The sequence below is a fragment of the Hippocampus comes genome, unplaced genomic scaffold (genome assembly GCF_001891065.2).
Source record: "Hippocampus comes isolate QL1 unplaced genomic scaffold, H_comes_QL1_v1.1 scaffold190, whole genome shotgun sequence".
NCBI lineage: Eukaryota > Metazoa > Chordata > Actinopteri > Syngnathiformes > Syngnathidae > Hippocampus > Hippocampus comes.
This window is the reverse complement of record NW_017805121.1, coordinates 651,522-670,736: the sequence shown is the minus strand read 5'-3', so window position 1 is coordinate 670,736 and position 19,215 is coordinate 651,522. Positions and strand designations below refer to the sequence as shown.

The window sequence follows — 19,215 nt, the reverse complement described above, 5'->3', positions numbered from 1 at the left end:
CTTGAGCGGCGTGTGCGGGAAAAGCTGCTGCCAGTGATGAAGGTACGCCGATGCGTCCACTTTGAGGAAGGCCGACGCCCCGCTCGCCGATGCCTCGCCCGGCTTCAGCATGGCGCCACGCCGTCTGCACGGGGGGTGGTGGGGGGGGGTGACAGCTGTCAATCATCTGCGGCTCTCACACACATCAGTCATGCCTTCCTTGGAAAAAAAATCCATCTCATGAATGACATACGACTCCTGTTTACCTTCTGACGTAACTGCGCACACTCGTCGAGATTGTATTTGAATTGCGTTTGAAATGGCCAACGCGTCCCCATCGACTTTCACGACATTCATGCGGGACGGGGGAATTTGCACATCAATGAGTGCAAAGAGAGGAAAAAAAAAAAAAAACAAACACACTTTTTCATAAAAGACTGACGGCTCTGCAATCATAAAGAGCCCTCGTTTGATTGAGCGCACGGAAATGTCGGAGAGTTGCTTTAGCGGCGGCCAAGAGGTCGTGTCAAACTTAACGACGGCGTCAGCGCGTCACCGAATTCCAGGACGCATAAAACACATCTCGAGTGCAGTTTTGATTGAGGATGGAGCAATGTTGAAAATGATATCCGCGCACGCATCGACATACCGGAAAGAGGCTAACTTCATGGGGGGGGTATCTGCAAAAAAGTCAAGGAAATTAAAAATTGCTTGAGGGGACGTCATCTTGAATTGAAGAATCAAAGTGAGTTTGGTGAGGTGATGGTGACGGGCAGGTGGAAAAAAAAAAAGGCCCCATTCTCACACTCGGGCTGCAATTGATTAAAAAAATGCTCCGGCTCAATTTCTTTTCAATCAATCGAGACGCTCAATTTCGAATACGTCAAGATTTGAAAGATGTCAAGATGAACATCCATCGAAAGAATTTGTTTTCCACGTCGAAATCATCTCTCCTGTGCTACAAAAGCCGCAACCCGAGCGGTACGCGTGCCGAGGCGCCGCGCGTTTTGGCAAAAACATTTTCACACGAGTGCAAATAGAAATCTTTTTTTTTTTTTTTTTTTAAAGGAGCGCACGAGGGTGTTGCATGTGGTCCACGCGATCCAACATGCTCGACTTTTTAAGGGTCAGCTTGTGAATCGCACAAAAAAAACCCACAACAACAACAACCCAAAAAACAAGCAAACAAACAACAGCAAAATGTCACAAAAGCGCGTCAACGTGTTTGATTATTAAAACGTTGATGTGGACTTTGAGTCGCGACGCCCGCAAAGTTTTTGCAGATGGAAGCAAAAAATAGGTGATGTTGGTTCGTCCCAAATAAAAATGAAGAAATTACGAAAAAGAGAGTTTAAAAAAAAAAAAAGAAAGAAACAAAGGAAGAAAGAATGTGTGAGAGAACAAGAATAATCCTAATCATCATCATAAGAAGCTTACCGGTGCGGTGAGGCTGCGAGCGTGTGTGCGGCTGAGGAGCGCTGACGGCCAACCTCGATTCTTCTTCTTCATGGAGGAACACTCGCACTCGCACACACACGCACACACACAACACACACACACACACACACACACACACACACACACACACACACACACACTCTCTCTCTCTCTCTCTCTCTCTCTCACTTCTCGACCTTAAAGAAGAGGAGGAGGAGGATGAAGAAGAGGAGGAAGATGATGTGTCCTGCTCGCCACCGCAGCCAAAAAAAGCAGCACGTGACCACGTGCCGCACGCGCCCCCCCCCCTCTCTTTTTTCCCTCGGACCTCTGACACACACGTTTTCCCTGGTGACGTGCAGTCTACATGTGAACTTTGAACTTGCACACTGACACATGAAACAAGGAAATATATATATATATATATATATATATATAAATATTCGGAATCGGCATTAGCGGTTGGGCCCTATTTTTCAAAGAGTTAACTGCCGTTTAATTCATTCGATGGTCAAGGTCGGAGCCGAAATGACTCAGACATAAATTAAGTTGCTACGTTCAGGTGAGTAGCACCCTCTGGTGGCATCATATGGTATGATACGTGTTTGTTATTTGACAAGCAGTTGACGCTGACGCCCTCACCCCCCCCCTCCCGCCCCCCATCCCCCAATTCTTCCTGTTTGAGGCACTCTGTTTGCCGTGAAGATTATTACTATTATTACTTGCTGATTGTTATTATTAGCCCCACTGGTCTTGATTTCCTTAGCCACATGAAACAAGGAAACTTTACTTTTTTCGTGCAAAAAAAAAAAAAAAAAAGTGGCTGGACAATTTTTAAGGTTTTTAGAAAAATGACAAAGAAGTCATTTGCATATCAGATCAGGCCCCTCCCACCAGGCAGGTGTGTGTGTGTGCGTGCGTGCGTGCGTGTGTGCGTGCGCACATGCAGACAAGACAGATTATAGCTGAGCTCATTGTGTTTTTGGGTCGGTCTTGTTATCCGCGACCCGTAGCTTGCTAGCCGTCGGCTCTGGGGGAACGCACACACACACACACAACCACACACACACACACACACACACACACACACACACACACACACACACACACACACACACACACACACACACACACACACAGCACATCAGTCAGCGAGCGCAGGCGCGGATAAGGACGCGGGCTAAACGGCAGAACACGTAAAGGCATGCGTTGTTATGACTAGCGTCGGCGTGACAGCCGCCATCCGTCATTCTGGCGAGCGGCTCTGGATTGATAAGGAACAAAAACACAAACACGCCAGCGACTCCGCATGAACTCTCGCCGGCCCAAAAGACACTTTTTCACATTTTTTTTTTTAAAAAACAAAAATACTGGCGAGCGGACAGGAGAGAGGGAGGGAGGTCACCCCTGGCGTGTCAAGACCAAATCACTTGAGCTGTCTAGATTTTAAACATACAAACGTGTCACGATTAACACAATGTGTGGGATCGTTGGTTGTTTTGAATGCTAATAAAGTAGTCCAAAAAAAAAAAAAAAAAAAAAAAAAAAAAAAAAATCAAAAGGATAAGTGGACTCGACATGTTTCCCTGAGGGATGCCATATTCACTCATCATTCAAATAAACACATCTGAAAAGAAGAAAAACAAAATAAAGAAACTCACCCATTTGTCACTTCATCCGGCTGTTATTTGACGACAATCCTGTGTGGAACAAAAACACGGGTTGTTATTTCTCAGGTTGATGAAGTTGTACAGGACTTCAACGGTAACCGAGCTCCCTGCCAACAAAATGATCTTTAGGAAAGGATAGAACTAGCGTAGCAACTAACACAACATGCTAACAGAGAACGAGCCATGTAACACAAGTCCTGTAACGCCATCCACCCATCCCTTTTCTAATCCACTTCTCCTCACTCCCGTTGCTAATGGTGTCGTTTTTAATAAATTGTCCGATGGTTGTTTTTTTTCTGAAGGAGCTAAATAAAAAAAAAAAGACAGCTTGTATATATGTGTGTGTGTGTGTGTGTGTGTGTGTGTGTGTGTGTGTGCGTGTGCATAAAACATTAAAAAGATACATAAATAAAAATAAAATAAGGCGTTGCTCATGGTGTAGTTTTTAATAAATTGCCCGATTGTTGTTGTTTTTTTTTTTAATGAGCAAAAAAAAACAAAGAAACAAAAAACCCAGAAAAGAAGCCAGCGCTCGTGTGTGAAGCAATATTTTACAAATAAATAAATAAAAAATTCCTGCGGCAGCGTGGGGTGTGTGTTGTGTTGTTTTTGTGTTGTCTCGGAGGAAGCAGCGGGAGGAGAATTAGCTCTTTTCACGCATTGATTAATGACTTTTCCACAGCCCAGCGCATCGGCCGATCGATGAATTAACTGCCCAAATTCATCATTTTCTACAAGGAAAGCTAATTATTTGCACACAAAAACAACTTATTAACAAGCAAACACACACATACACGCCGCTCCGATCTCGGCGTCAACTTGAACCCCGCGCGCGAACTCCGCCTGGAAATAAAAGACCGTAATGCCTCCAATAAGAACCAAAAACTGAAAATGTGAGATAAGAAAGTGGCTTTGAGTACCACACAAGTGACAAGAAAACAATTGCCGGAACACAATAAACACGAAGCTAATGACACAACAAAAAAAAAAAAAAAAACATAACGCGACTATAGTCCCACATTGTAGCATTGTAGCAAAAGTTACAACAAGCATGTAACACAAATGCGTCACTTTCACCTCATCAACAAGGCCGATGCGTTACAAGCACACAACAAATCAGCTCCACGAGCGTAACGCCACAAACGCGACATGTTAGCGCTCAAAGAACGAACGTAAAACAACAACAGACAAAATAAATAGCGTGATGCAACTAACGTACTGTTAACACGCGTAACCTAATCCAACTAGCATGACAACAACTTGTAAAACATTCGAGAAATAGAAGTGGTACCAGTTGCGCTCGCGCCACTAACCAAACACAAGCAGCGCAACCAACTAATGAACTCACGGAAAAAAATTCAGAATGCAACGGAAAACAAGCTAACATAATAAATGTTACGACAGGACAAGTATCTTAAGTAAATGAGCACAACTAACAACATAATAAAGAAGATGAGAAACATAAGATCACGTAACAAAGTGACAGACATCAATAAACGTAACAAGTGACAAAATAAATGGAACAAACTCGCAGGAAATGATCAATTTAACCTAAGCTAACAGAGACACAATTAACATGAGGCAAGTAATGGTCACATAAGTCATGTAACAAACAACAAAACCAAATGAACATAAGCTAACAGAAAACAATTCGAGTAGCAAAAAAAAACACAAATAAGGTGACGAAACAAAAGAAAGCAATTCATGTCAGCCACCTAACCTTATAACAGCTAACACAAGTTGTGTAACACAACTCAAGTGAACACGTGTAGCATAACGCAAGTCACAGAAAACAGCTAACGTGAAACAACGATGAATGCGCCACCATAACAACCAAACAAACTAAACAAAAAAACAAAACAAAAGACAACTACTGTAATGTTAAAACAACTCGAATAACTCAAGTTATGCAACACGTCTCCCGAAGAAAGAATTAGAATAATCGAAGCAGCCTACTGCAACGTAACTTCACGCAGATAAACATGACGCAAGTAATAAAAAACAATGACCAAAAGACGGCAGAAATTAAGATGGCGCTTTTGAACATAAAAAAATTGGCAACAAATCTAACACAACTAACAGGGAAAAAATTAACGCTTGCGTGTGTGTGTGTGTGTGTGTGTGTGCACGCGCATACGTCACTGAGCTATGAATAAGGGTGTGTGTGCGTGCGCACGTGGTTAAGGTCCTGTTTGACATTCAATTAAAACATTTACATTCCTGCTTAATTAATTCAGTGGACGGCGGCGAGAAAAGACAAATGGACGGGTCGCTTTGACAGGAGACCGATAAAACTACCCGCTCACACACGCACACACAGAAAGTTGTGTGTGCGTGTGCGTGTGTGTGTGTGTGTGTGTGCCCGTGTGCGTGTCCGCCCGTTAAGGTCACCGCAGCCTGACTATTATAATTCATGCGCAATGACAGATATTCATCAGGGACTTATACTCGCTTTTGCAGCTTTGCCTCCCTTGAATGCACAAAAAAAAATACATTAAATATTCAATTCATACAAACGCAACCATACCTTGTATTAAGTCACCGGTCAAACAGTATTAACTGCTCAAAAAACCCACAAACAAATGGTACTCCTTATTTAGAGCACTCTGAATAATCGAACGGTCCATAGCAACAAAAGGTCGGAATAAAGCAGAGTGCACTCAGAGCGCATTTTGGAACACAACCAAAACAAAAAATGTCAACATTTTTGCTAACGCTAAGCTAAGTGCTTGATGACTGAAAAGACCTCTGGAAAATTACCATGTCACACCTGCTCATATTTCAAGAGAGTTTGGTCATAGCCTTATCTCAGACTGTGATTTTACGTACTAAAGTTTCGCAGGGTCACTAGTATTTACAAGCAAAATTCCTGAGGCTTGTTTCACTCCCACAATGCAACTTTTGCTCACCTTGGTAGAAACCTTCAAAATGCTCATGCTAGGCGAAGTGTTCGTCGACAAATTGGACATCAGGAAATCATGATGTCAACAGCTGCAAAAAAGAACTGCGATGATGTTAATCATCATGAATAATGCTATAGCTAAGCTACATGACTGACGACCCATTGCGCAGGGCAGCGTGATGACGTCTTCAGCGGGGAAGCTCATGCTAAGCTACCTGATCTTCAACATAATCAACATGCCAATGTGCTATTTATCATTTACATGAGCAAATGCTATTTTAAAAAGTATTTTACCGTTTGGTTGGTCTTCAAATTATACCTGTTTAAGTACTTAATAAGAGTTTATAATAACTTTCATGTCAATTATTGTCCGAATCTTCTCACCTTTTTCATTCTTTCCCTGCCTCACCTCGGTGGGCGGAACTTCCATTCCGCTCCGCTGATGGGGAGAGGAGGAGGAGGAGGAGGAGGAGGAGGAGCAGGGTTGCTTTCTGATGACGTTTCGCCAATGACTCTAAGATTCTCCGCCATCCTCGCATCTGAGCGCCGCTGCAGAGATTCCTCCTCCTCGGTGACCGGAACTAAATGGAGCCTCGCTCGCTGCTGCTCCTGCTGCTTCTGGACGCCTCTTGCCTCCACTCGGTGACGACTTCACGGAGCGGAGTCAGAGGACCCAAAGTCACGGAGAAGGTACATGTTAGCATAAGTGTGTTCGTGTTGTTAGCATGCACGGAATTTGTGTGTGCGTGTGTTTGTGTGTGTGTGTGTGTTTGTGCGTGTGTGCGCGCGCTTATTTATTTTCTCTCGCGTGCGCGCCTTGCATCACACGTGTGCCGGCGGGCTTTCCCGCCATCTCACGTGATCCACTTGATTCTCGCGACAACGACCGAGATATTACATGTTTACCTCCACTCGAGAGCTGAAATATGTTGTCGAATAGTGTGCATCATTACATTAACGAAGTACGAGACATATTGTTCAGTTAATACTGAGTCTACAATGAGTATTATGAGTCACATTTTAGTTACTGTGTCCCTTGGAGGGCCATTTTGTCTGAAATCATATAAAGAAGTCAAGAATAACAATTTATTCAACTCTTGTTTAAGTTACTGTCATGAGGTGTTTGGCAACAAGAAAATGCTTACAATATCTCTCTTATTTGTTACATATGAGAACTTGAAATTTTGGTCCATATTTTAGCAAGCATCATGGAAGTTGCCATGTTTGATTTGCCTTCGCGGGCCGCATAAAATGATGTGATGGGCCAGATCTGATCCCCGGGCCTTGACTTTGACACCTTTGGCGTATGTAGTTGCAGTAAATGGACATGTCACCGAGCTTATCTACTTTTGCTTGCATAGTCATCAGCCTCTTTGAGTGGGTGGCCTCGCAAGCACTCAATCTAAAAAAAAAAAAGCTTCTTTTTTTCCAAAAACAGTGGTAATTAAAATAAATAACTCTTTTTTTTTCTTTTTACTACAAAAGGTGTAACACTACACTAATTTATATACACAATTGTGGTTTTACTGTATTTACTGTATGTACTTTTGGTGCCTATGACGGCATTGATGGATTGACAGCAGCTGTGCGCGTGTGCAGGTGTTTTTTGACATCACAGTGGCGGGTCACGAGGTGGGCCGCATCGTCATCGGCCTCTTTGGAGAGGTGGTCCCGCTCACTGTCAATAATTTTGTTGCCCTCGCAACTGGAGAGGTAAGACCGCGGACCACGGGTGTTCCTATTTACTCCAATGTTGTAAGTGTGTGTGTTTGTGGGCATGTGTATTTATTTGTAGAAAGGCTACGGCTACAAAGGCACAAAGTTCCACCGGGTCATCAAAGACTTTATGATCCAAGGAGGTGATTTTACTGCTGGAGACGGAACCGGAGGTACCACCACCGCTGCCACGCTACGTGCTGATACTACCAAAATATTAACATCAGTTCATGCTTGCAGCATCGATATACTGTGGGATGATGCTCATGCTAAGCTACTTGTGTCGAAATACTTGTCCGTATGTGGTGATAACCCGATGCTGGTAAAACTAATGTACACGCTCGTCTTTGTACAGGTCACAGCATCTACGGGGCAACGTTTCCTGATGAGAATTTTAAACTGAAGCACAGCTCAGCGGGATGGGTACGTTATTCGCGTAACTATTTTTTATTTTAAATACAATTTTTACACTCCTTATCTAGCTTCTCTTGAGAAACCAAAATCTTTTTGCTCAAATCAAGAAATGTGACGCTTTCTTTCTGGCTTCTGATTTCACTCAGTCAGCAAAATTGAACCTGCTAACATTTTGGGCTAAAAGACGTCAATGGCGTAGCCACTTTTTAAAAATAGAATGTATAAACTACTTACCATTTAGCTCATCATGTCAACACAAAAAGCGATTTCTTGAAGCCATGGGTTGGAAATTAAGTTACCTAACATTTTCCTGCTAGCCTCTTAATTTCATTGAGTTAGCCCTTTGAAAATGTCATTCTAACATTTCAGTAACCTGGCTGTTTGTGTGAAACAAGCTATGTGCTCAACACTCAAGCCAGCCTGTTTATGTCGGCACCATTGATGCTAATTTTGGCCTACGCGCTAGCAAGATATGTGTTTCTTGATCTGTTCAACCCCACAGCTTACATCTATGTTGCTCATTTAGGTTAGTGGCAGTAGCTAACATGCTACATTTTTAACTTTCGTCCTTTCACGCTTGCTGTCTAGCTAGCACATATTTACACACTAGTTTTTACATGGGTAATGTCAGCATTTGGCAAGTGAAGGGTAAACGGCTAAAATAGCCTCTTTTAAAAAAATGTATTCTATCATTCAAGAACTTAAAAAAACGGAATTGTTTCCGATAAAAATGAAATAAAGTTTTGTCTGTGTGTGTGTGTGTGTGTGTGTGTGTGTGTGTGTGTGTGTGTGTGGTATAAAAATATACAAATATACACATATATAAATTTTTTATGTATAGGTGAGCATGGCTAATGCCGGCGCAGATACCAATGGCTCACAGTTCTTCATCTTGGCCACCAAGGCGCCCTGGTTGGATGGGAAACACGTGGTTTTTGGAAAAGTCCTGGACGGCATGGTGCGTCCAAACATATTCTTTGCACTATGTCATAGAAATAATTGTAATTAAAAAGCATCATGATGTAATTTGGCAGTCTGTGGTACACACCGTCGAACTCCAAGACACCAACGACAGAAACCTGCCGTACACCGACTGCGTCGTGGTCAACAGCGGACGGATCGCCGTCAAACAACCCTTTACCGTCGACGTGGACGGCTGGTAGATCACCAAGAATATTCGTTCTATTTGGAAGAATCTTGAAGAAGAAATGTGAAAAGTTGGCACATTATTCGCTTGTTAGCGGCCTAGCAGCAGCATGACAGCAATTGTTTTCTTTTCTAAATCATGTGAGATTTAAACCTTGTTCATGTTTTATTTAATGTTCCATAACATAGAATGTAGCAAAACAAAATGTAAAATGGAATATGATCTTAGAGTGTCAATTTTAAACATAAACTAACTTATAAATTGTTCATTTGTTAGCACAATGATACGTTGCTCGCACTGGTTTTACTGTTACTAAGTTATTTCGTAAAAGGGTAAATGATTGTTGAAAAAGTCCCAAATTTACACTTACATCTTGTTAGCGAGCTACCATTCTAGCAAGGGTTTTTGTCATCAAAATCATTTGGTTGACCTTATATTAAACACCAAAAAAAAAATGTTTTTAAATTTGAAAATAATCTTAAAAAGTGCCAAATTGACACATTCTTTATTTGCTAGCGAGCTGGCATAGTAGCAACACTTTAGTTGTTGACATTTTAACCTGTTAATGTACTTTTAACAAATTTACATTAAAAAAAAAAAATCTGAGTAAGGTAGCTCGGATGGTAGCAGGAGCTGCTCGAAATAAATTGGGTATTTTTATCTGTAAGTGTTAATAATTGTTTTATTTATTGCATTAAGTGCTTTAAACTAAAATTTGCAAGTGTTAAAATTATTGAAAAATAAACCATTTATTAAATACATGGATTTATCTTTCAACATGATCAATGCACAAAAACGTTCAATTTGAAGGTGAACCAGTCTGTCAGTGTGAAAAAAAAAATGTAGAGTTGGTGCTATGATGGGAACAGCTGCATGTGCTGTCTTTGCTATGCATTCACAATTTTAAAAATGAAAACCTATGCAAACTGGACGAACCAAAATGCACAGTTCTAAAATTCATATCACATGAAATATGTTTACACGAAATGATGCTAACATGTTAGCGTCTCGCTTCACAGTGCTGCTTGTCTAACCACTATCATACTGTGAATATGATGTCATCAATAGATCACATGTTCCAGCATGCTTTTATTACCAATATTATTGTTTTTGTTTCCAATAAATGTCAGTGCCAAACCAACTGCTTCCTTGTTGTTTAATGTTATAGTTAAAAGGCTGGTTTTAATGAATGGGGGAGCGGGGGGGGGGAGGGGGGTAGCATTTCTTTGGAAACAAAAGGCTGCATGTTTAGGCAAAAAAAAAAAAGAAAAGCGTTTCTACTCCTAATTGACAGATGGTGTTAGCGGCCAGCCGCATTCGTGCTAATGACAGCGGCGGCGTAAAGGTTTTGGCGCGGGGGTTTCGGTGGTGGGAGGGGGCTGACAGTCGGCGTGACACCGGAAGGCGCTAATGAGCACATTTGTTTTGGCGCCGGACAGACAAGACGCTACCCTGCTAGTGCACGTAAGCGAAGGAAAAAAAAAAGACAAAAGGTCAAGAAAACAAACAGAAAAGCTCAGGAGGAAACAAGAAAATACATCGGCACAACTCAAATGTCAACAAGTACGCAAATCAAGAAAGTAGCAACATTTGTACAACTGACACAAAAACAACACAAAAGCTAATCACATTCCTTACAAATACAACAGCTCCTGTTTTTTTTTTTTTTTTCTTAAGCGGGTTCGCTATTACCTTTCAAGTTAGCATTCAATAGGTAGGCAGTAGCACTGACAGGAGCAATTGGCAGGTTAGCCGTTACCTCTCAAGATGGCATTTATCTGTGTCATTTAACATTTATTTCATAGGTGAGTTTTTGGTTTTAAGTTAAGAGTTTCTTATGTTTGCATTAGCTCTCCAGGGAGCATTTAGCAGGTGTACATTAACACTCAAGATGGCATTTAGCAGATAGGCTCTTTTCTCATTTTTCAGGTTAGTTTTAGCGCAGGTGTGTTGAGCTGTTCCTTCCAAGCCAGAATGTAGCATAAACTGTCCAGATTATCAGTAAAACAGGAGCAATTTGCTCTAGAGGGGGCATTTGTCAGGTTAGCTGTTAAATTAGCATTTGAGCCAGGTGAGCATTAGCTCTGAGGCTGGCCTATATTAAGTTCTCAAGGGAGTAGTGAGCATGTTATCTTTTAGCGCTCAAAGTTGCATTTCTAAGATGAGCATGAGCTAGTAGGGTAGAATAGAGCATTTTTTTTTTGTTAGCCATCAAGGTAGTATTTACCAGCTTAGCATTAGCTATCAAAGACCCTATAAAGTGAATTACGAGATGCCTTTTTCCCGTATTTGCACGCTGGTAGTGTTAGCAGTTCACGGGGGTTAGCGCTTAGCATTTAACGGCGTTGGCGTGTTGTGTTGATGATGTGTTCTTGTTGACCTTTAGACAACACTGTCCCAACACACACACACAGGCACACACACACACACCTGCTGGCATGTGTGTGTGTGTGTGTGTGTGTGTGTGTGTGTGTGGTTAGTTGGTAATGAGTCCTGTCATCCTTGCACAGATTCTCTAGCTCGCTTCTTCTTTCGCTTCGCGGCCATTGATCCTGACAAGACGAAGGAGAAGAAGCCTTCATCACCGTCTCACCTCCTCTTCTTCCTCTCCCTCCTCCGCCATCTCTTTCTCCTGCTCCTTCTCCTCTCTTTCCTCTTCTTCTCCCGCTCTTCTCTTTCTCCTCCTCTTCTTCAACCTCTTCGCCACTTCCTCTTGTTGCTCTTCGCCCCTTTGTCTTTTTCCTCCGCCGCCTCCTCCTTTTCTCGTCCTTTCCCCGCTTGGTCCTCTTGACCTCTCACTCCACCTCCTTTTCCTCCCCCTTGTTTTCCTCTTCCCTTCACGCCTGTTTCTCTTCCTCCTCTCCGTCTTTTGCTTCTCTTCCCCTCGTCCTCCTCTCCTCCCTCCTGCTGTTACCCTCTCACCTACCCTGGCTGTCACGCCATCTCTTTTTTTTTTCCTACTCCTCTTTTTGCTCTGCCTCCTCATCGTCTTCATCTCACACTCCTTTTCCTCCTTTTTCTCCCCTCGCACTCTTCATCCTTCATTTCCTCTTTGTTTCCTCTTCTTCCTTCCTCCACCTCTTCGTTTTTTTCCCCTCTTCCATTTGTTTTCTTCCTCTGACTCCTCATCCTTTCGCTTCTCTCCCTTCTCTTCCTTTTTTTCCCTTCACCCACCTCTTGGCTTGGCTTTTCCCTCTACCCCTCCTCTTCTTTTCGTTCTCCGCTGCCTGTTCTGCTTCTTCCTCCTCTTCCTCCTCCCCACGGACCATTTAAGAAGCTCGCCGTCTCTTTGCTCTCAGCCATCCTTTTCTGTTTCTTCCTCACCGTCTTTGTTAGCACATCTGCCAAAACATCGACAACTTCTTGTGCGGCATCGTCCTCCTTCTGCCCGAAGGCGGGCTTTTTTATTTTCTTACTTTCTGTATTTCGTCTTCTTCCCTTTTCTTCTCCTCACCTGCATGTCAATACGAGAAACGTCAAGAACGCGAGAAACGAGTCGGATGGCGCGCTGAACACGAATAGAAACTTTTAGTGGGGGACGGGAAACCGAACCACTGGCCGTATTCCCACGCATTGACGCCATTCGTAGCTGTTAGCATAACTAGCATTTGTAAGCAACCACACCATTGCCGGCACGGCCGTGTCACAAAATTAGCATCGGTGCTGGTTTCTAGTCTGCCTCTCCAGGCGGTATGAGCGGCTACGTTGGCAGCGTCATTAGCGGGTAATGAGGTGCTAATTGCGCAGCTGTCCATTTGCGTTCACGGGCGCATCCCTCACGAGGCAGAGCGTCACCGGCACACGGTTTACCGCCCTTTTCACTATGTGCCAGTAGCCAGCTAATTCTCTCTCTGCCTGCTTGCTGTGCCATGGACTCATTTTGCTGTATTTTATACTCCAGGAAGCACAATGTGGCCACAATGGAAAGTGATTCTAGTGGCTAACTAAGAGCAACTAATAAATACAAACAATGTTTTGTTAGTTGTTAACAGACAACAGTGCTTACAAATAGTGACACAAACAAATGCTAACAGCAAGAAATTGCTTGTTGGTTGATTATAATGCTATTGGATAGACATGCTATCAGAGGGTGGCACAAATAGAAAGCGGTGGCTAGCGGCGCTAGTGGCTACTGATACTAACCGCTATTACTACCGTGAACGGCTCGCGATACTTTTGGCGGTGAACAAAACAGCGAACAATTTAAGATGCCAATAATGTTTGCGATGCTAAAAGCAAGAGGTGATGATGTTAACGATGCTTGTGGCTCATAGCTACTATGATGAACAGTTAGAGATGAAGCGTTGGGGGAAGCTTAACAGCTAACGTCTTAATTGGGTGCCCCCACCAACCTGGTTTCTCGTTCTGTTGACAGTTAGCTAGAGGCTAACAATGCTAGCAGCTAACCATTCTTACACAGACAGCTACAGCTACTCTCTGGGTAACGTTAGCAGTCATCAGTTCAGGTCGGGCAGTTGATTCACTTGTACTTGCGATGCTAGCAGCAACAAACAATAATACTGATGGCGAGCAATGTTATCAGCAGATGGCAAAAGTCGGTTGCCAACAATGACTGATGTTAGCGTTCGCATCCGCACTGGTACAAACTGCACGTTGATTGCCTACATCTCTTCATTAGCGGCTATTTTAGGCGGTAATGTGTGGCTAATTGCGCCGCCGTCCGTTTGTGTTTTCACACGCATCCCTCATGCCGCCGCATGTTTAACGCCGTCTTAACGACATACCATTAGCCTGCTAATTCTCTGCGCTTTTGCTTGGGTGAGGACTAATTTTTCTACATTTTGTGTCATCAGTCGGGCTCTGTTGGGCAGCGGGGTAGGAGGTGCGAGGGCAGGGGGGCGGCCGGCGCGGGGGGTTGGGGCTACTGGTGCGCCAGGGAAATCGTTAGTGCTCCTTCTCTTTAAATTGGGGAGGTGGACGGCAGGTGAACATCGCATTGATCGGCCTCTCAAGGCCTCCCCACCGCCCCCCCATCCCTCACCGACAATTGCCTGCCCTTTACACACACACACACGCCCAACAACTTCACCGGCAATTGGCAAAGCGGTGGTGGGCGCGCCCACCACCTCCTCCTCCGCACATTTACAAGTGCGAGCGTTGTAGCTGTCCATCAGGTTAACAGCCAGCATCATGGAGCACAAAACACAAATATTGAGGAGGGGAGAGGGTGTCACCGGCGGTTGGGGGCATGGGGGGTGTCTCTGGGACATAGTCAGTGGGTGGTGCGGGGAACCGCAAGGCGGGGGCGCGGAGTAAACATGCTGATGATTTCCCTGGAGTTTCCTTCAAGAGGGCGAGAGACGCCAGGAGTCGCGGAGAGAGAAAGAGAGAGCAGATGCTGTCCTGTCACCGTCGGCAACCGTAACCGCGGTGACGCCTCCTCCGCCTCCTCACAACAACAGCGAGCGGGATGCAAGAGAAAAATCGAAAGTCTGACACACACACACACACACACACACACACACACACACACACGTTCTCAGAGGGCCTCTCGGACGCCTCTCATCGTCCAATTAGAGTCCTCACGGAGACGACAGCACTTCCTGTCTCGCTCAGCGCCGAATTGTTTGCACTTTTTCATCCCGCTGATCCCGACGGAGGCCAAAACATCTCTCTGTCTGTCTGTGAGCTTGCAGTACTTTTCATCGCTTCCACACTTCACCGGCATAGTTCACAAAATGCAGGCTTAAATTTAAATGTAAATGTCCGATACGGTCCAAAATAATTCTGTAGCCGTCGCTGCTGGTGTCGGGGTCCACTCAAAACACAGACATCCCATTGATGTAAAAATGATGAAAATTGCCGTCTGTGTTTTTCACAAGACAGCGATGGATTTTACGCTCATATTTGCTTTTTACGATTCTGTTTTTCATCTTTTACAAATGTGATCAGATCAACATTTTCATGTAGTCCACAATGAATGTGTTTGTTGACACATCAGCACAACCTATCTTGTTTGTCTTCATTCCTACATTAGTATCTGTCGTACTACCTATTTCATTCATTCGTTGTTTGCTTTTACCGCATACTTCTATGTACATTTGTTGAATATTCACTTCATTATGTTTTCAGATTGACACATTGTTGTCAGAGAGAAAGGTCTGTTCACCGTTTTGTGTCATGGTGCTCAACGAAATTTCATACATCCAAAGTACTAGTGGTATCGGTACTCGGTAGCGGTGAGTACTGAGAGAGTGAATAGTCATATTGGTATTTGAAAATAAAAACTGGTCTTAAATTTTGAATACAAATACACTTGATGAGTTTGTCGCAACTCGTTTCTTTCCTGTGATCAACTTGGCGAGGCACAAACTTAGCTAGCTTATTGGCTATCTGGTGCTAACCTGTGCTAGTAGCTTCATCATTCCAGTCTTCTTGCGCCTGCCGCGTCTTCTTCGTCCCTCAGAAACTAATTAAAGGCAAGAAGAGCAGAAGAAGATCGGCGGTAGACGTATTCAGGCCGGGTCAACCTCATTCTGGACAAAAAATGTGGAAAAAAAAACTACTTCCTGCTTCCTGTCACATCTATGAATTTGGGGGCGGGCGAGCTTGTTTGAGCTGGCCAAACATGGATGCCGTCACGACGTCATCTGGATCCAATCAAACGCTTGCGATGCAACCTCGCTGCCGCATTTACGATTCAGCCAACGTCACAAGCGACGTTGTGAATGACAACGCGACACAAACATGAGCACGACTCAACACAAACAACATCCAAACCGACATTTCAACCGGCAAAACAACTGGCTCGGCGGATGACAACAAAACGGAGACCCAAAAAGACGACAAAAAGTAAAAACACAACTGACGCTACAACCGACGGGCGAACCGAAAACACCACCACCAAGGTAAGCAACATCACGACAACTGCGCAAGTGGCACAACCGCTATCACAATGAACAATGCATATGACAACACAACGGCCAACGCAACCGTCGGGCCGAGTAACTGACAGCATAACCGACTGACATCGCGACCATCAACACAATGGAAACGGCAACACATTGATCAAGATCACACAACCTGCATCAAATTTGAAAGACGACAGTAGTTGGCTGAAACCTTTTTCATAATCGAGAAAAGCCCGATTTTTCCATCAGAAAGGAAAATTTTGATAAAATACGGGATCCAACCCTTTCCCCGAGGCACTAAAGGCATGCCTCAGGGCTCCATCTTGGGGACCTTGATAATGTCCCTTCTCTGCATCGTATAAATTTACAAGTAGAAAGTTTCTCATTCAATTATGTTTTGGGAAAATTATGGCAAGTTTGAAGCATTTTTTGGATTTTGTGCCATTATTATGGCTTTTTAGTGCAGATTTCAAACTTTTTTGTTATAGTACAACGACCTTTGCTTTAGATTGTATATTATACAGTAACTCCGTTTTGAATTCTAATCTATGCACAACAGAGTCAATCTGCTGAAAATGCTGAACGACGAGAGACAGCTCTGTGGCCCTGTGAAGATGAATTTGAACTGAGACTGGTTCAAGGGTTCAACTTCAATAGTCCCGTTGCTTCCCGCACAACCCATTTGTGAAGGTCCCGGCAAGATTAGATTGACATGGCAACAGAAAAGAGGCTGAAGTCGAAAAAAATGATTCTCAGTGCGTCTCGATCAACATTGAAAGCCTCACTTGCCTTGACCGCTCACCACTTGTGTGAGTGTGCGTGTGCGTGCGTGTGTTGGTCCCCGCCTGTCAATCAGCCGCTGATGAAGGTCAAGCACACATTCAGCTCTTTTCTTCTTCTTCTTTTTTGCCCCCCCCCCCCCCTCCCTTTCGCTTATGTCGGCGTGCGTGAATGACTTTTGGGGGTTTGCTTGTGTTTGATGTTTAAAACGCTGGCAAATCGATACGTTCACACATGACGGGACGAGCTGGACACCAAACTAATGAACACGCGCGCAGGAAGAGCGAGAGGGAGACAACCGATGTGTCTCCTCCTCTCTTTTTCTCGTCTTCCGCGCAGTTCATTTCTCTTCCCTTCATCTTTTTCCTCCTTTTCGCGGCCTCTGTCATAAATAGCTCAAATTATACTTAATATTTGAGGTGGCATATGCGAAATGATATTTTTAAACAGGATCCCCACCCAGCTTGAAACACAATTATTATATAAATGACTTGTATTAATTGTGTATTTTGTTTGGAAAAAGGTCAAGAAAGTCTTTTTTTTTAAATCAGTTTTTTGTTGACAATAATTGATACCAAACTATAAAAATGTACAATATCTGTTGATGATTGTGGACAGAATTGAATTCATCAATAACACGTAAAACAAACTTCCACGTGAATAATGATGAATTCTTTTAAAGCTGAAACTGCAAAGGTGAAAAGATTAAAATATATTCTTTGCTCATTTGCAGATGACGATTCCCACATCAGAACTCGGGTTCCTGTCACTAACAGCAGTCAAATGATGATGGGAGCAATGATTTGCAATCACAAAAAAAAAAAAAAAAAAAGGGATCAATCGCATGAAAGAAACGCACATCATATTGTTCTATTATGAGAGCAAATGTAACGCTCGTTATTTTCATTGGACATTTTAAAATGGTTTCTATGTGGTCATCATTCCTCATCAACCCATTTTCTGTCTCATGAAAAAAAAAAAAAAAGCTACGAAAAGTTACTTTTATTTTTCTCATTATTTTTGAACATGCCACTTCCAGGATTGTGTGCGTCTTATTTTAGTGCGCACGAAATGTCGATGACATATTGGCCAAGAGCACGCACGTTTGCCCCGTATTGCAGGTGTGTGCGTGCGCGCGGACAAAGGATGTGTCGTGGTCGTCGGGGCTTTTAATTTGGCGGGGAGGGAGGAAGGAAGATACAGAGATGACAAATAGAACAGGAAGTGATGAACTCTTTGACAAATGAACCCAATCAGCTGAATCTATCAGACACAGACACACAAATATATACACACACACACGTGCGCATGATGAAAAATAACTAGTTTGAGCTAGCAAAGCCACTAGCATGAGTGTGTCATAGGCCACATGCGCACACATCCATCTTGTGTGTGTGTGTGTGTGTGTGGGGGGGGGGCATGTAGTCAAGTGCACATGGCGTGAAGGGGACATTTGTTTGTTGTTATTTGTTAACCATGTGGCGCATTCCATCGTCGTCAAACAAGGCAAATCAAGCCACACAACTACAATCACTTCTGTTTTTTAGAATTTTAGCATTTGGAAGCCAGTTTTAAAAAAAAAACAACAACCAATCTGATGCTCATGCCACATCAGATTAAGAAAATGAAGACAATACATTTTGTCTTTTCTTCAAAATATAAAACAGTCAGCTATCTGTAGAAAAAAATAGTGGACATTTGGAAATTGGTGTTGTTCTCACTTTTAAATCGTATTGGGAATCATTCTACTACTCAAAACAATTAAGTAAGACAAATTCTTCCACAAGGCACTAGAGGTGTGCCCCAGGGCTCCATCTCAGGGCCCCCTGCTGAATTGTACCATTCATATTTTCATTGCCATATTACAATATTCTGACCTTTACATTTTTAGTATACAGTATTAGTTAAAAATAAAAATGTTGGACATAATTAATATTTTACCAAGAATAAGCTTTTTTTTTTAAAGCTTGATTATTCTCAACAATATTTTTTTTCTAATGAGATTATTTTTTTCAAGCCTTTTTGCTCATTTTGACCTTTTTTGTTTCAACTTCTGGATCTTTTTTTCATTAATTGACAAAAATGGCATAATACTTCTAAATTTTTTTTTGTCTTTTTTGTTCTCTTTTTGTGTTGTTTTGTGTTATATAACAAGCGCATCCATCCACTGCTAACACGCTCATGCTACACAAGGTCAATTGTTTGACATGCACGCACGCACGCACGCACACACACACACACACACACACACACACACACACACACACACACACACACACGCACACACACACACACACA

General features: G+C 43.1%; 2 protein-coding genes and 1 long non-coding RNA gene across 4 annotated transcripts in view; 1 reads left to right on the top strand and 2 right to left on the bottom strand.

Annotated features, from left to right (window-relative positions):
- prdm6 (PR domain containing 6) overlaps window positions 1-1,551 on the bottom strand; it is a 45,930-nt gene extending 44,379 nt beyond the window's left edge. The window contains exons 1-2 of the mRNA XM_019865937.1: window positions 1,417-1,551; window positions 1-124 (exon numbers count right to left, since the gene is read on the bottom strand). Of these exons, the coding sequence (XP_019721496.1) occupies window positions 1-111 (111 nt within the window). The 5' untranslated portion in view covers window positions 112-124; window positions 1,417-1,551. The remainder of the gene's footprint in view (window positions 125-1,416) is intronic.
- Window positions 1,552-2,322: 771 nt separating this feature from the next.
- Window positions 2,323-6,455, bottom strand: LOC109513492 (uncharacterized). Of its 2 annotated transcripts, none has more exons than XR_002167776.1 (3): window positions 6,373-6,455; window positions 3,078-3,116; window positions 2,323-2,444 (listed from the first exon to the last, which is right to left on the bottom strand). It is a non-coding gene; the product is annotated as an uncharacterized LOC109513492 (long non-coding RNA). The 2 variants fall into 2 exon arrangements; XR_002167775.1 differs by lacking the exon at window positions 6,373-6,455 and adding an exon at window positions 5,996-6,282 and having other exon boundaries at window positions 3,078-3,209.
- A 22-nt stretch (window positions 6,456-6,477) lies between these two features.
- Window positions 6,478-9,991, top strand: ppic (peptidylprolyl isomerase C). Its single transcript, XM_019865996.1, has 6 exons — window positions 6,478-6,678; window positions 7,588-7,701; window positions 7,784-7,877; window positions 8,060-8,127; window positions 8,960-9,076; window positions 9,153-9,991. The coding sequence occupies exons 1-6, from the start codon at window positions 6,574-6,576 to the stop codon at window positions 9,279-9,281; spliced, it is 627 nt and encodes a 208-aa protein (XP_019721555.1). The 5' UTR covers window positions 6,478-6,573; the 3' UTR covers window positions 9,282-9,991.
- The last annotated feature ends 9,224 nt before the right edge of the window (window positions 9,992-19,215 follow it).

What these genes read in the sequence shown, in the direction of transcription:
- ppic (XM_019865996.1), top strand. Translation starts at nt 6,574, where the DNA reads ATGGAGCCTCGCTCGCTGCTGCTCCTGCTGCTTCTGGACGCCTCTTGC. An exon ending in TGCTGGAGACGGAACCGGAG is followed by an intron (nt 7,878 to 8,059) that starts GTACCACCACCG and finishes GTCTTTGTACAG; the next exon opens with GTCACAGCATCTACGGGGCA. An exon ending in AGCACAGCTCAGCGGGATGG is followed by an intron (nt 8,128 to 8,959) that starts GTACGTTATTCG and finishes TTTTATGTATAG; the next exon opens with GTGAGCATGGCTAATGCCGG.